This window comes from Symphalangus syndactylus, chromosome 12 (assembly GCF_028878055.3).
Source record: "Symphalangus syndactylus isolate Jambi chromosome 12, NHGRI_mSymSyn1-v2.1_pri, whole genome shotgun sequence".
Classification (NCBI taxonomy): Eukaryota; Metazoa; Chordata; class Mammalia; order Primates; family Hylobatidae; genus Symphalangus; species Symphalangus syndactylus.
In genome coordinates, this window is record NC_072441.2 from 85132567 (window position 1) to 85145590 (window position 13024).

The 13024-nt window shown below is 56.7% G+C and overlaps 1 protein-coding gene across 2 annotated transcripts; it reads right to left on the reverse strand.

Annotated features, from left to right (window-relative positions):
- Nucleotides 1-566: 566 nt before the first annotated feature.
- On the reverse strand, nt 567-6748 carry CRABP2 (cellular retinoic acid binding protein 2). 2 transcript variants are annotated; one of them, XM_063628129.1, is made up of 5 exons: nt 6673-6748; nt 6342-6511; nt 1838-2016; nt 1505-1621; nt 567-1038 (listed from the first exon to the last, which is right to left on the reverse strand). In XM_063628129.1, exons 2-5 carry the CDS (start codon nt 6409-6411, stop codon nt 988-990), a joined length of 417 nt encoding a protein of 138 aa, XP_063484199.1. In that variant the 5' UTR covers nt 6412-6511; nt 6673-6748; the 3' UTR covers nt 567-987. The 2 variants fall into 2 exon arrangements, with proteins under 2 accessions (XP_063484199.1, XP_063484198.1); XM_063628128.1 differs by lacking the exon at nt 6673-6748 and having other exon boundaries at nt 6342-6548.
- Between the last annotated feature and the right edge of the window lie 6276 nt (nt 6749-13024).

A 13024-nucleotide genomic window follows, 5' to 3' on the forward strand; every position in this document is an offset into this window, starting at 1 on the left:
AGATTGAGGCAGGGAAGAAGGATGGTAGCAGAGATGTCTTGTCTCAGACACAAAGGGCTGACAGGCAGGATGAGACCTCTCACCCAGAGGCCCAGGCAGCTGCAAGGCCAGCTTGTGGGTGTTGTTGAGCTCATCTGGAACCATGTGGGAGGCCAAGGCCAGGCCTGGGGTCACCCATGGGCTGAAGTTGGAGGAGAGGGAAGCAACAGCTGGAGGAGGAGGAGGAAACTGTCACCATGATGGAAAACATGGGAGAAGATGGGAGTCAGCTCCTCAGAGCCCAGTACCCCAGCTGAGAGGTCAGGAGGAGGAGGCCCTTGTGACCTTGGAAGCCAGAGCAGGACACCAAAGAGGGACCTTGGAGGAGGGAACGTGGAGGTGAGGCTTGTGGATTCAGCAGCAAACGAAGGGGTGGTGGTTAGAATGGTGACTGGAAGGACTGTTCCCTCCTGTTGTATAACTCAGTTCCATGCTGCAGAAACACAAGTCTTTCCCACACTACATTTCAGAGGCAAGGTTGAACTCAGGTGACTTATCTACCCCCTGCCCAATGAGCCAGAGACAGGTTTTATTTTTTTAAAGCATTTTAATAAAATTAACAAATAAATATTCTAAACTGTATAGGCTACAGGGACAAAGGGTAGAAGCTGAAGGGCCAGTCTTTCCTGCTCAGGCCCCCAAATCCCCTTTAGAGAGACCCTGCTCTGGGCTGGTTTGGGGCTAGGACTGCTGACTTGGGGAGGCGGGGAGTGAACCCGGAATGGGTGATCTGGGCTCTTGCAAGCCATTCCTCTTTGTTGGTGTAGGGGAGGAGAGAAGAGGTCAAAGAAAGCAAGACCCTGCAAGAGGCATCCCAGTGACCCCCAGAAGTGACTGGGGTAAGGGGAGCGTTATCCTAGAAGGAGAGGGTGGGAGGGAGGGGGCAGTGAAGCAGGGCGGTGGGCATGGCCGGTGGTGGGCTCCGGCCGCGGTTCTACCTGTGGCCACTCACTCTCGGACGTAGACCCTGGTGCACACAACGTCATCCGCCGTCATGGTCTGTAAGGACAGCAGTAGTTGTTAGCCTGAGAGGCCCCTGGGGTCCTGCGGCTTTGGAGGGGAGGGTTGAATGGAGGTACTCTGCTTGGCCTCCAGGTCCAAACCTGCTTCTTGGCTCAAGACCAATAGGCAGGAGCTGGTCCCAGAATGCCCAGGCATCAATGGAGGGAGGATGGCAATAGAGCCCCTGGGGCCCGTCCTCCTCCTCAAGCCAGGAAGATCTCCCTGAAGAACTGCTGGGATCCCTCAGTACATGCCCTCTGCTTTGCATAAAAGGAACACCATTTCTAATTCACACAGGGCACTGTATGGGATAGGGACGCCTTAGTTCTGTTCAAGCAGTCCCATCAGGAGGGTGCAGAGTCCAGCCATGGTTGTTCTTGAGTCTCCTGCACCCTGGGGTCTCCCGGAGAATCTCGGAAGGTAGCGCTGGGTTTGCTATTAGTGGGGAGGAGGCAGGACTTACCAGGATCAGCTCCCCATCATTGGTCAGTTCTCTGGTCCACGAGGTCTTGGGGCCCTCTCCCTTCAGGAGCTTCTGCTCACAGATCATTTTATTCTCACTCTCCCATTTCACCAGGCTCTGCAAGAGACAGGTGGCCAAGTGAGCTGGGCCCATAGCAGGGGCAATGCAGTGAGAGGGATAAGGGAGAGAGCCCCTTTCTAGCCCCCACCACTACCTAGGGATTTTCCCTAGTGGGAACAGAGAGAAGCTAGGAGTTAACTGCTAGCCTGGAAAATGGCAGGTTGAGAGGCAGGGCAATGATGCCATGACCCTGGAGCCCCTCCTGGCACTCACCTTACAGGGCCTCCCATCCACAGTCTGCTCCTCAAACTCCTCCCCAACCTTGAAGTTAATCTCTGTGGTGCGCACGGTGGTGGAGGTTTTGATGTAGAAAGTGTCTCCCTCCTGTTTGATCTCCACTGCTGGCTTGGACGCTGCAGCCACAGCAATCTTCCTCAACATCACATTCACCCCTATGGGGAGAGTGGAGAGGCTCACCATTTAGGGGGCTTTGGGCACCTCTCACACCCTCTCCATGAGACAGTTGGAGCAGGCTGATTTGTGACTTGCTTGGGGTGGGTGTGTTGGGGGTGCATCTGCCTGGTGCCTGGGTGTCTAAGAAAGTGCCTTGAAGGAGACGGTGGGCGGTGCAGCCCTGAAAGATGAGGGGGAGAGAGGCAGTGGCCTGCCCCTTGGAGTCCTGTTCCTAGCTGTGGCCCCACCTTGTTGAGTCAGCAGGTCTGGATCAGGCTCCCCACGTCTCAGCTCTTCAGTCCCAGAATGCCCAGAGGCAGCTTCTCCCCAGCCCCCTACCCAACAAACATCCTGCTACTGGCTCTGGTTGTCTCTGTTTACTTCACTTTTGGCCTTTTGTCTACCCTGTTGACAGCTCTTCAGAGTCACTGGGACTGTACCCCTGGCCAAGCACAGGCCAGGCCCCATCACTCATGTCCTGGGAAGTAGGAGCCATTTCCCTCTCTGCCCTATCTGCCCACCCTATCTAGTGCTAGATAGGTCTTCATTTGCCCAATTTCTGCCCCACAGCAACGAAAGAGAGCAGGGGCAGCTGCTTCCCTCTACAGAATGGTCAGCAGCCTGGGAAGACAGAGGCTCTGGAGTAAGGTCCATGAGGCTGTGATTTCCTCCTGGCTCAGCCCCCTTGCAGGCTGGGTGACCCTGAGCAAATGGCTTAACCACCCTGAGCCTTAGATTCCTCAATTGTAAAATGGAAATAACAGCTTCTTCAAAAGCCAATCAAGGTTGGGTACAGTGGCTCACACCTATAATCCCAGCACTTTGCAAGGCCAAGGCAGGTGGATTGTTTGAGCTCAGGAGTTCGATACCAGCCTGGGCAACATGCTGAAACCCCGACTCTACCAAAAAAAAAAAAGCCAGGGCTGGGCGCGGTTGCTCACACCTGTAATCCCAGCTACTCAGGAGGCTGAGGCAGGAGAATTGCTGAATTGCTTGAACCTGGGAGGTGTAGGTTGTAATGAACCAAGATCATGCCACTGCACTCCAGCCTGGGTGACAGAGAGAGACTCTGTCTCAAAAACAAAACAAAACAAAACAAAAGGCTGGGCTCAGTGGCTCATGCCTGTAATCCCACACTTTGGGAGGCCGAGGTGGGCGGATCACGAGGTCAAGAATTCGAGACCAGCCTGAGCAACATAGTGAAACCCTGTCTCTACTAAAAATACAAAAATTAGCTGGGCGTAGTGGCATGCGCCTGTAATCCCAGCTGCTTGGGAGGCTGAGGCTGGGGCAGGAGAATCGCTTGAATCCGGGAGGCGGAGGTTGCAGTGAGCCAAGATCACACCACTGCATTCTAGCCTGGGCGACAAGGCGAGACTCCGTCTCAAAAACAAACAAACAAACAAACAAACAAAAACAAAAAACAAAATACAAAAGAAGAACGGCTGGGCGCAGTGGCTCATGCCTGTAATCTCAGCACTTTAGGAGGCCGAGGTGGGTGGATCATCTGAGGTTGGGAGTTTGAGACCAGCCTGACCAGTGTGGAGAAACCTCATCTCTACTAAAAATACAAAATTAGCCGGGCATGGTGGCACATTCCTGTACTCCCAGCTACTCGGGAGGCTGAGGCAGGAAAATCGCTTGAATCCGGGAGGCGGAGGTTGTGGTGAGCCAAGATTGTGCCATTGCACTCCAGCCTGGGCAACAAGAGCAAAACTCTGTCTCAAAAAAAAAAAGCCAATTGGGATGGTATGTGTTTAGGACTTAGCACACACAGTGCCAGGCATATGCTTAAATTTTCAGGAAACAATAGCTATAATTGTTGGTATTATTTTTACTGATAAAAGGAAGGCAAAGGGTCAGGTGCCATGGCTCACGCCTGTAATCCTAGTACTTTGGGAGGCCGAGGCAGGAGGATTGCTTAAGCCCAGAAGTTTGAGACTAGATTGGGCAACATAGTGAGACCCTACCACTAAAAAAAAAAAAAAAAAAAAAAAAAGGAAAGCAAGAAGGTGGGGCTCAAAGCTCCCTGCATTAGGCACCATGCTCATCTGCCCTTCTGGAAGACTCCCACACCCCTGTCCCCTCAAGGGAACCCCCTCTGCCATGAGAAGAAGGGATAGAAAAGGAGACTGCCCTCCCCGCTCTGTGTGATGTGTCCCCTTCTTCAGGATCCCTCACTCCCCTCACAGGGTCCGGCTATCTCATTCAGCCTCTGTGGATTCAGACTCTCAGTGCACCTCCATATCCCAGCCCAGATTGGACCCCTTCTCTCTGCTCCCCAGTTATTAACCGAAGTGGGGGAGATAGAAGACAGCACCCCTCTGAAAGGAAGACGTGCACAGAAGGGGGCCCCTCTGGATGGGCTCCAGGTCTAAGCTCCACACACCCACCTCACCTGGCCTGATATGCCGCCCTGTCCTGGAGTAAAGCCAGGGATGCACTAGGCGGGGGTGAAAGGGCCCTCTGCCAGGTAGCAGGATTTCCCTGCCCCTGATCTGGCCAACTCCCTGGACCTCCTCCAGACCTGGGTTCCTAGAGAAACAAATCCTCTTTCCCCTCAGCGCCAAAGCATACCTACCCTACTCCAAACAGAAGAGAGAGGGAGAGAGGAAGCCGTGCCCCTGGGGAGGCCAGGACCCCCATTGTTGGCTGCTGAACTCTTGGGTCTAGGGAGAAATGACAGGTCCCCAAGTCTTATTGAGATGGACCCTTGACTAGCGAAGAGAGGTGTGCCAGGACCGAAGTTCCTGCAGAGGCAAGGCTGGGTTCAGAGGAGACATCCTTTCAGCGAGGCCCTGGTGCCTGTGGAGCTGGGGGCCCAGCTCAGCCGGCCTTAGCTGGTTCAGGACTGTGTTTGTCTAATGGATCTGTTTTTAATCTGCCCCCTGCAGGGCCTGAGAAGGGCACGTGGCTCAGAGAGACCCTGCAGGGAGGACAAACAGACTGAAGACAGACAGCAGGATTGGGGCCTTGAATCTTACTCTTCAGCTGGGGCCTGGGGGTGTACCAGGTCACCACCTCATCCACTGAGGACAGGGGCCAGAATCCAGAGAAGATGAGGAGGGAGTGGCATCTAGGCTTTCCAAAGAGAAAATTTCTATCTTTTTGTCTTTAAGTTTAGCAAGGACAGAGCAAGAATGACTGATATGACTCCAAGAAGTGTTGTGGTTAGATCGCAGGAAGAACTAACAGCAAGGAGTGCTGGAGATCCCTGCTCTCTCTGCAGCATTCCAGACCCATCTTAGATCCAGACTCACTCCTGTAGTCCAGGGAGAGGGGGTCCCTCCCTCCCTACCCCCTCGCCCAACCCAGCCCAACTACTATCTCTCTGTTGAGTGCAGGAATTGAAGGCAGCAGGCCTGCCCTTATGCTCCCAGTGGCTGGGGTCCTTAACTAACGTCCATCTCTCCCCCAGAGTCCTCTCCCAGTCACCAGGTCCTGGCACTCTCCCCTGCCCCAGATGTCTAGCCCAGTTGGCCCAGAGGGCATACAGAAGGTGGGCTGGGAAAGTGGGAAGGGCAGTCTGGATTGACTTAGTTTTCCCCACCTTTGACCAACACACCCAGTTGGGCTGCAGCTGATCTATGGTGGGGGAGAGGGAGGTGGGAACCTAGATTTTTGGAAATGTGGGATTGGGGTTTCACACGAAACCATCTGTTGAAATCCAAGAAAGTGATAATTATCCCTAGCGATTTTAGAACTCTGGAGCTGCTCGCTGTATGGAAATACTTGTCTCGCAGATGGGGGGTGGGGAGAGCAGAGTGGGAAGTGCAGAGGGGGAGGAAAGTGGGGCTCAGAGGGCGCTGGGGCAGCAGATCACCTCGTAGGCAGAGCTGGGCGCCCAGGGGTAATGAGCCTGCCCTGGGGATTGGGTTACCGAGGGGGGCACCGGGAAGGAGATTGGAATGTCTCCGAGCGGCTGGGCAGGGTAGGGAACCGGGCTCCCAGTCTGGATGCAGGGTTCGTGGCTCCACCAGCCCGCAGCTTCTGAACTGCAGAGAGCCAGGTGCCTCGGCCTGCCGAGTCCGGCCGCTGAGGCCAGCCTCCCCTTCCCCCAGAGGCCAACCTCGCGCTTCTGGTTTCTACGTGATTCACAGGCCGTGAGTCACCGCAGTGTTGGCACCGGTGGGCCCCCGCAGGAGAAAGCGGGATTTAGGCGTCGTGCCCAGCGCCCCGGGACCCGGACGCCTGGCACGTTTTTCAGGGATGCAGGCGCCCAGTGTCTCACGCCCTGACTGTGGTCCCGCTTTCTTTCTCATCCCCAACTTCGAGGACTCCAGAGCCCCCCTTGCCCCACCTGGGCCCTCGAACATTTCCTTACCCAGCACTTTGAGCAATTCCTCGAAGTTTTCCGATCGGATGATTTTCCAGTTGCCAGAGAAGTTGGGCATGGTGGCGGCGCGGGAGGCGGTCCCCGTAGACCCCTAGGCTGGAGCACTGGACACTGTCTTTTAGTCAAAAGAGACGTCGCCGTCGCCGGGTCGTGAGGTTCTGGAACCAAGACACGTCCAGGGACAACCCCGAAGCTGGCCTGGGCTCCCGCGCGGACAGCTTTTATACCCTGTACGGAACCGCCCCTGCCCAGGATTGAAGTGGCCCCGCCTCCCGCTCCGCCCCCTCCACCTGGGGGCCCCGGCGCCCCCGCCACCAACCTCTGGATCTAACCCGTGTGTGGGTCCAGGCTTCTCTGGGGACCGAGATTGCCTTCTCCTGCGCTAGTAAGTGGATGGGGAAGCGGACGCAAAGCCAGCACTTGAATTGCGCTCTCCGCCGAGGCCGGGGGAGCCAGCTGCGGGCGCAGATGCTCAGGGCTCGGGTATGGCTGTCCCCCACCCGAGTTCCTCACGTCTCGCCTGTTCCCCACCCATCCCCAACCTGACTCGGTGCATTCAACTCCTTGGCGCCAGACACCTGGCGACCCCACTCGCAGGCGGACCCCAGATCTTGAGCCGTAGCTGGCCCTGTCTCCATTGAAGCCTGAACTGGATCCAGTGGGACCACTCCGTACTCAGAGAGGGGCTGGGGAGCTGCGGGGTTCCGGGGGTTAGGGATCTAAGTGAGGTAACGGCACCCCCTGCTGGAACAACTCGGAGAGGCTGGGCGGGGGCGGCACGGCCCCCCCAACCCCTCCACCCTGCTTCAGGCTCACATAGTGCCTGGGAACTCTGGAAGTAGTCGCCAGGCGACTCGCTCCCCTTAGTGCGCTGGGCGGACATTGAAGGGTTAAGCAGGAGACCAGGGCGCGAGGCTGGGAGGGCAGAGGTCACAGCCAATCACTTGACGCGAGATCTTTATTAAAACGTTTTCTCTGTCGCTTCACTCCCCAGATCCCGAGGGGGTCTCAGTAGGCGGAAGAGAGGGAGGCGGGAATAGAGGCGCGGAGCCCTGGGGAGCTGTGCCGCCACCTAGACAGGCGGGAGGATGGGTGCCGGGGGAGAAGGCGGAGCAGGGTCTCAGGTGTCACCATCCTGAGCTGTAAAACGGGCGGAAGGAGCGACCTCACCTCCCTGGGAGAGCGGCTTTGAAACGGGAGATCAAAGAGGGTGGGAGGAGGGCACGGCTTCCTGCAGAGACCCGAGTGGGAGTGGGCGAGACCCCAGTGGAGATGGCAGGGAGACGGAGAAACAGAAACGGAGGTCAGGCGGGGAGCCTCGGAGACAGGCCTGGGACTCGAGGCCGGAAACCGCAGAGGAGCGAAGCCTGGCGGGATGCAGTGATTGGAGCCAAAGGAACCGTCCCGGCCTGTCCAACGCGGGGGGCCCTTCAGCCCGGTGGCCCTGAGCGAACCGATGCACGTGGCCCCGCTGCATTCCATCCCCCACCCTCCCCAGACTCTTCCTCCCAGCTCCTTCTGAGGCGGGAAGAAAAACCCCACATCTGGTCCCAGCCCTGGGTCCCTGCCCTGGCCCCTCCTCGCCAGCGTGGCCAAGGGTGGAGCAGGCAGTCGCTCTCAGATCTCTGAGTCCTTATGCTTAGAACCTAGGAGCGATCTAGGGAGTTGGGGGCTTTGGTGGGAGCTGGGGAGGAGTCCGGAGGAAGATGACCAAAGGAGAGGGGCCAGAGTGACCTCAGCATTGAGAACTGAAGGCTGGACAATGTACTGGGGGGGTCGGGCCTCCGGGTTGCAGAGAGGGAAATCTGCAGAAATGGGTGGGTGAGAAAATAAAGCAGCTCGGCTGACTGGGCAGCAGGAGGGATGGAGATTCCACTGCAGAAAGGACTTCTCTATGGGCCCCCGCCCGCAATAGCCAACAAACTGAGATTTGAAGAAGGGAGCTGAATACTTCAGCCTGGGTTTAGGGGTCCAGGTTTTGTGTGGGGGAGCTTATTTGGGGGTGTTTGGGAGGCCTGGGCTTCTGGAAGGAAGAGGGCAGCAGGTCAAGGAGCTCTCTGAGGAAGGACAGACAAAAGCAGAGGTGGTGGAAGGAAGTGGGGTGGGGTGGGGGGGGTTCCCTGGGAAGTGCTTAGGACCTGGGGTTGCAGGCACAGCCCGAGCTCCTCCCCCATCCTCCCTGCTCAGCAATGCTGTAGGTAAAGGAGAGGGATTAGGCTCTGACAGTGAAATCAGGCTCCTGGCCAAAGGGATGAGAAGAGGCTAGAGGAGGGAACATGGTGGAAACCAGATTCCTGCTGCTCCTCCTTCCCTTCACTGCCCCCTGCCTCCTCCACCCAGGTCATTTCGTCCATCTCCACGCCACCAGCCCTCTTGAGCCCCCAGCTGAAAGCGCCCAGCCTCCTGCTCAATAGGCATCCCTCCTGCACGACAAAAGCATCAGTGCACTCTCCCCGCTAGCCTTGTGAGTGACTAAGGATGTTAAAACCTCACCCAAAAGATGGTCACCAGGATGCAGGGACAGAGTTCATAGGAGGGGATGATTGGCCCCTCGATGCTAGAGCAGGGGAGCACAGGCTGGATGGCTTGGCTAAGGCTGCTGGGGAGGCTGGAGCCAGGCAGCCCAGACTCCCTGACCTCCCTGGGGTGGGGGCAGGGAGACCTGGGCCCACTCCCCTCTCCTCACTTCCCCACTCCCCCCACCAGCCAACTGGCCATGATTTCCAAAGAGACAGAAGTAAGACAAAGGGAAGTCGGGCTGGGAGAGGAATTCTTTCCAGATGTGAGCATTTGCGGTTTGGCAGCTCCGGGCCTGAGCTCCAGCTCCAGCCCCAGCACCCCAACCATGGCAGAGGGAGGTGGGTAGGGGGTCTAAGCAGGGTGCTGAATAGCTGAGGCCGAGGTCTCAGCCTCTAGCAGCGCTATTACCCCAGGGAGCAGCAGGCGGGGAGGGTGCTTAGGGAAGATGCTAGGGAAGGGGACTTGGGGAGGTGGAGGGGTGGGAGATGAGACAGTGGAGGGGCCTGGGGGAGGGGACTAACCGAGGAGGATGGAGATGCCTAGAGGCAAGGAGCAGGGGCTAGGACCCTGGAACCAGGCAATGGGGAGGAGCTGCAGCCCTCATCAGCCACTCAGTCACAAACAACTGGCTTTAATTTCCCGCTGGGATCAATAAGGAGAAGGAATTTCCCAGTGCCTCTGGCCTTTTAATTATGACCAAATCTACAGATCTGCCCAGGGTGACCCTTTGCAGGAGCTTTGGTCATAACCCTCTTGGGGCCCCCCCAGGAATTTGGAGACTCAGTGAGGGGAGGGTGCAAAGTTGATGAGAAAAGCTGGCGGGGGGCAGAGGTGGGATAGGTAGGGGTGGAGTGAGGAGGAAACAAGCTCCAGAGACTTAGGAGAGCAACATTCTGGGACTTTGTTCCACGGTGGTGTGGCTAAGAGGAAGGTGGCTGGTCTTACACCTGAAGGAATAGAGATGGGCAGGAGAGGGCTCCTGGATGGTGAAGAGCGTGAGTGGGTGTAGATGTGTGTATAACTGAGGGGTCTAGGACTTGGGGAGAGGAGAACCCCCTCCCCTCTCTGTTACTTCTTGAGGCTAGCAGGGAGAAGGAGTGACCATCCAGCCCAGCCACTGGAGAGGGAAGGGTTGACTGGGGATGGGAAGTGTGGGAGAGTGATTAAGCCCCCACCCTCACCCCTAACTGGGACCATGGAGATTCTCTGGCCAAATTCAGCATTTGGAGAAGAACCTCACCCTGGGCAGTGTTATTGCATCTGCTGGGTCAGAGAGTTTGTTGGCTGGAACGCATGTAGAAATTAAACCCAGGTGGGGCTAGACACCTGTATCTCTGCTACTCCGCGTAGGGGCAGCAATGAATTCAGGACTTCTACAGAATGCAGGGAAGTCTGAGAGTAGAATAGGGGCTGGGAGCAGCTGGGGCAAGAGAGTTCTGTCTCCTGGCCACCCCGAGCCTCAGGATTCCACTTAGCACAGAGCACAGACTCAGGCAGGTTGCACCCCAGTCTGGCCTGATCCTTGGTACAGAGGAGAGTGCTGCTTTCTTTTCTCTCTGGGTTCAGAGACCCAGCCCTTTTCAAGTCTGAGAAGGCCAGGCTCTGATTTGCCCCAAATGAAATTGTCCTCACAGCAGGATAAATAGGAGTTAGGCCTGAAAAAACTTCCCAGCAAACTGAAGTGCAAGCAGGGAGAAGGGTCAGAGATCTAGAAAGGAGGCAACTCATTTCCCAGAAACATTTGGATGCGGGAGAGAGATCGCGAAAACTAGGGATGATTAGGGTACAGAATCCTGAGTGACCTGGGTAAAGGGGCAGCTGGACCCAAAGGCAGGGGATGACAGTAACCTCCAGGGCTAGCCCTGAGGCCTGGCAAAGAGAGGCAGATGTGGCCCAGTAGGGTCAGGACCACAGACTGGGAGGAGGGGGCTGACCAGGATTACAGTCAGATAAGGAGAGGGTCTGCGCAGCATCCAGGTGGCCAGGTGGTGCCTCTGACTGTGACAAGAGGCATTATAGGCAGACCAGGGAGGATCTGCACAGCCCCAAGGCGGTGCCTCTGTTGTTCTTGGCTCTGCCACCTCATTCCCAGCTCCAGCTGCCAACGCTTTCCTCAGGGCTGGGCTGGGCTGCTGAGCTGCGGGAAGGGAGAGGGAGGAGGTGGGGATGCACTGGTTGAGGACTTGTCCAGACTGGGGTTTCAGTTCCCTGGATGGAGAAGTCAGTCTACGCTATGACTTGACCTGCAGTTAAACTCCTCTTGGCTTTTAAGATCCAGTTTCTAGGGCTGGACCCCTCCACCACTCCCACCCTTCACCCTGCACTGGCCTCTTAACCCCTGGCAGCCCAGGGCAGGAGGCCAAAGGTGTAGCCATGGCAAGTTTGGCAAGCTGAACATATGGGTTCATGTGGCACCTAGGAGAAGTGGCCAGCCCTAGACAAGTTACACAACCAGCATGCAGCCTCCAACCCTGCCACTGTGGTCCAGGGCACTAGACCTGGGGAACACAGGCCACGTCTCAGATGCCTCCTCTCCCACCCTCTGAGGATGGGAAGTAGAAGATCCAGGGTCTGGGCACCTTCACCTTCCCCCAACCCCCTGGCACTGATATGATCTGGAGTTTCTGGAGGAAGAAGGGAAAGGTTGGGTGGGGAGTGTGCTGTAGGCAGGGTGGTCACTGGGCCAGATAACTAGATTCTGGGATTGAAGAGGAAAGAGGCAAGAGGAGAGGAGAAAGGCAAGGTCCCGGAGAATAGGAGACTGAGAGGGGTGCAGGTCTGGGTTTTGAGGTTCTAGGTGGGGACAGAAAGAGGATTTTGGACTCACTGTCCCTAGGAGGCAGGATAGGAGGGGCTAATGGCTCAGCTTCAGGAAGGTGGTCAGCCAGCTTGCGCAGAGCTCCTCTCCAAGGCTCCTTGGGGCTCCCGTTTCCCTCCTCTCAAGTCCCCAAATGCAGCTCTTGTCTCAGACAGTGGGACCCAGCAGTCTATCCCCCAGCCTGCTTCCTAGGGACCTGTGGAAACCAGCTCTCCTAGGGGTTCCAGGGAGGAGGCTGGGGTCCCAGAAGTTGAGAAATAAGGACTAGCTTCCCCAACCCCTGGGCCCTTCCTGCTGCAGACCAGACCCAAGACTGACGGCTGGCTGGGCAGGCCCTTTCCTTGGAGCCAGTGAGTCAGACTCCTGGGAGATAGTCAGAGGTGTTGGGGGATTTGAGTAGAATAAAGGAGGGCACCAGGAGCCCAGATTCCTGGTTCTCGCCCCCACCCTCCCATCTTGAACTGGCAGGGAATTAAGAAGGGATACAAGAGATCAGAGTCTGGCCTCTTAGCCAGGCTAGGGCCTTGTCCTTCCAATGACCCCCCACCCTCACCCCTCCTTATAGCAGGGCTGAGAGATGGGCGGGCGGGGGAGGCCCCAGACTGACCTAGTCCTAATGGTTTTCTCTGGGCAACATGAACAAAATGGGAAAAAGATGTGTGAGGTGGGAAGCTCTGATTTCCTTTCCCCTGCAGGCGCCAGCTCTGGAAAATGTTAGCTGTCAAAGAGAGACTGAACAGTCTCCCACCTCCCCCCTGCCCAGTACTCCTACCCCATCCCATCCGCCAGGGCCCCCCAGCCTGCCTGGATTCCCAAAGGGCACTGAGCTAAGGCCTGTGAATTTCAGGGTTAGCCAGGCTGAGAATGCAAACCCGCCTCAGGAAGCCCCCAACCTCTCCCTGCCTGTGATTCCTCTAACAGCCTGGAGCTAGGCATCCAAGTGGGTGCTTTGGAACTTGAGGATCCACAGGGACACCTCCCTGGGGGATCAAAGAAGCCAGCAGCTCCTGAATTTCACAGCTGCCAAACTCCTGCTGCAGTCTCAGCCCCCTAAATCCCAGAGCTCAGGGACTGTCAGTGCCAGGTTTCCAGGTTTCCAGATGATCTGGATATTTGTTTGTTTGTTTGTTTGAGATAGTCTCACTCTGTTGCCCAGGCTGGAGTGCAGTGGCACAATCGTAGCTCACTGCAGCCTCAAACTCCTGGGCTCAAGTGATCCTCCCACCTTAGCCTCCTGAGTAGTTGGGACTACAGGCATGCACCACCATGTCCAGCTAACTTAAAAATTTTGGTTTTTTGTAGAGATGGGGTCTCGCTATGTTGCCCAGGCTGG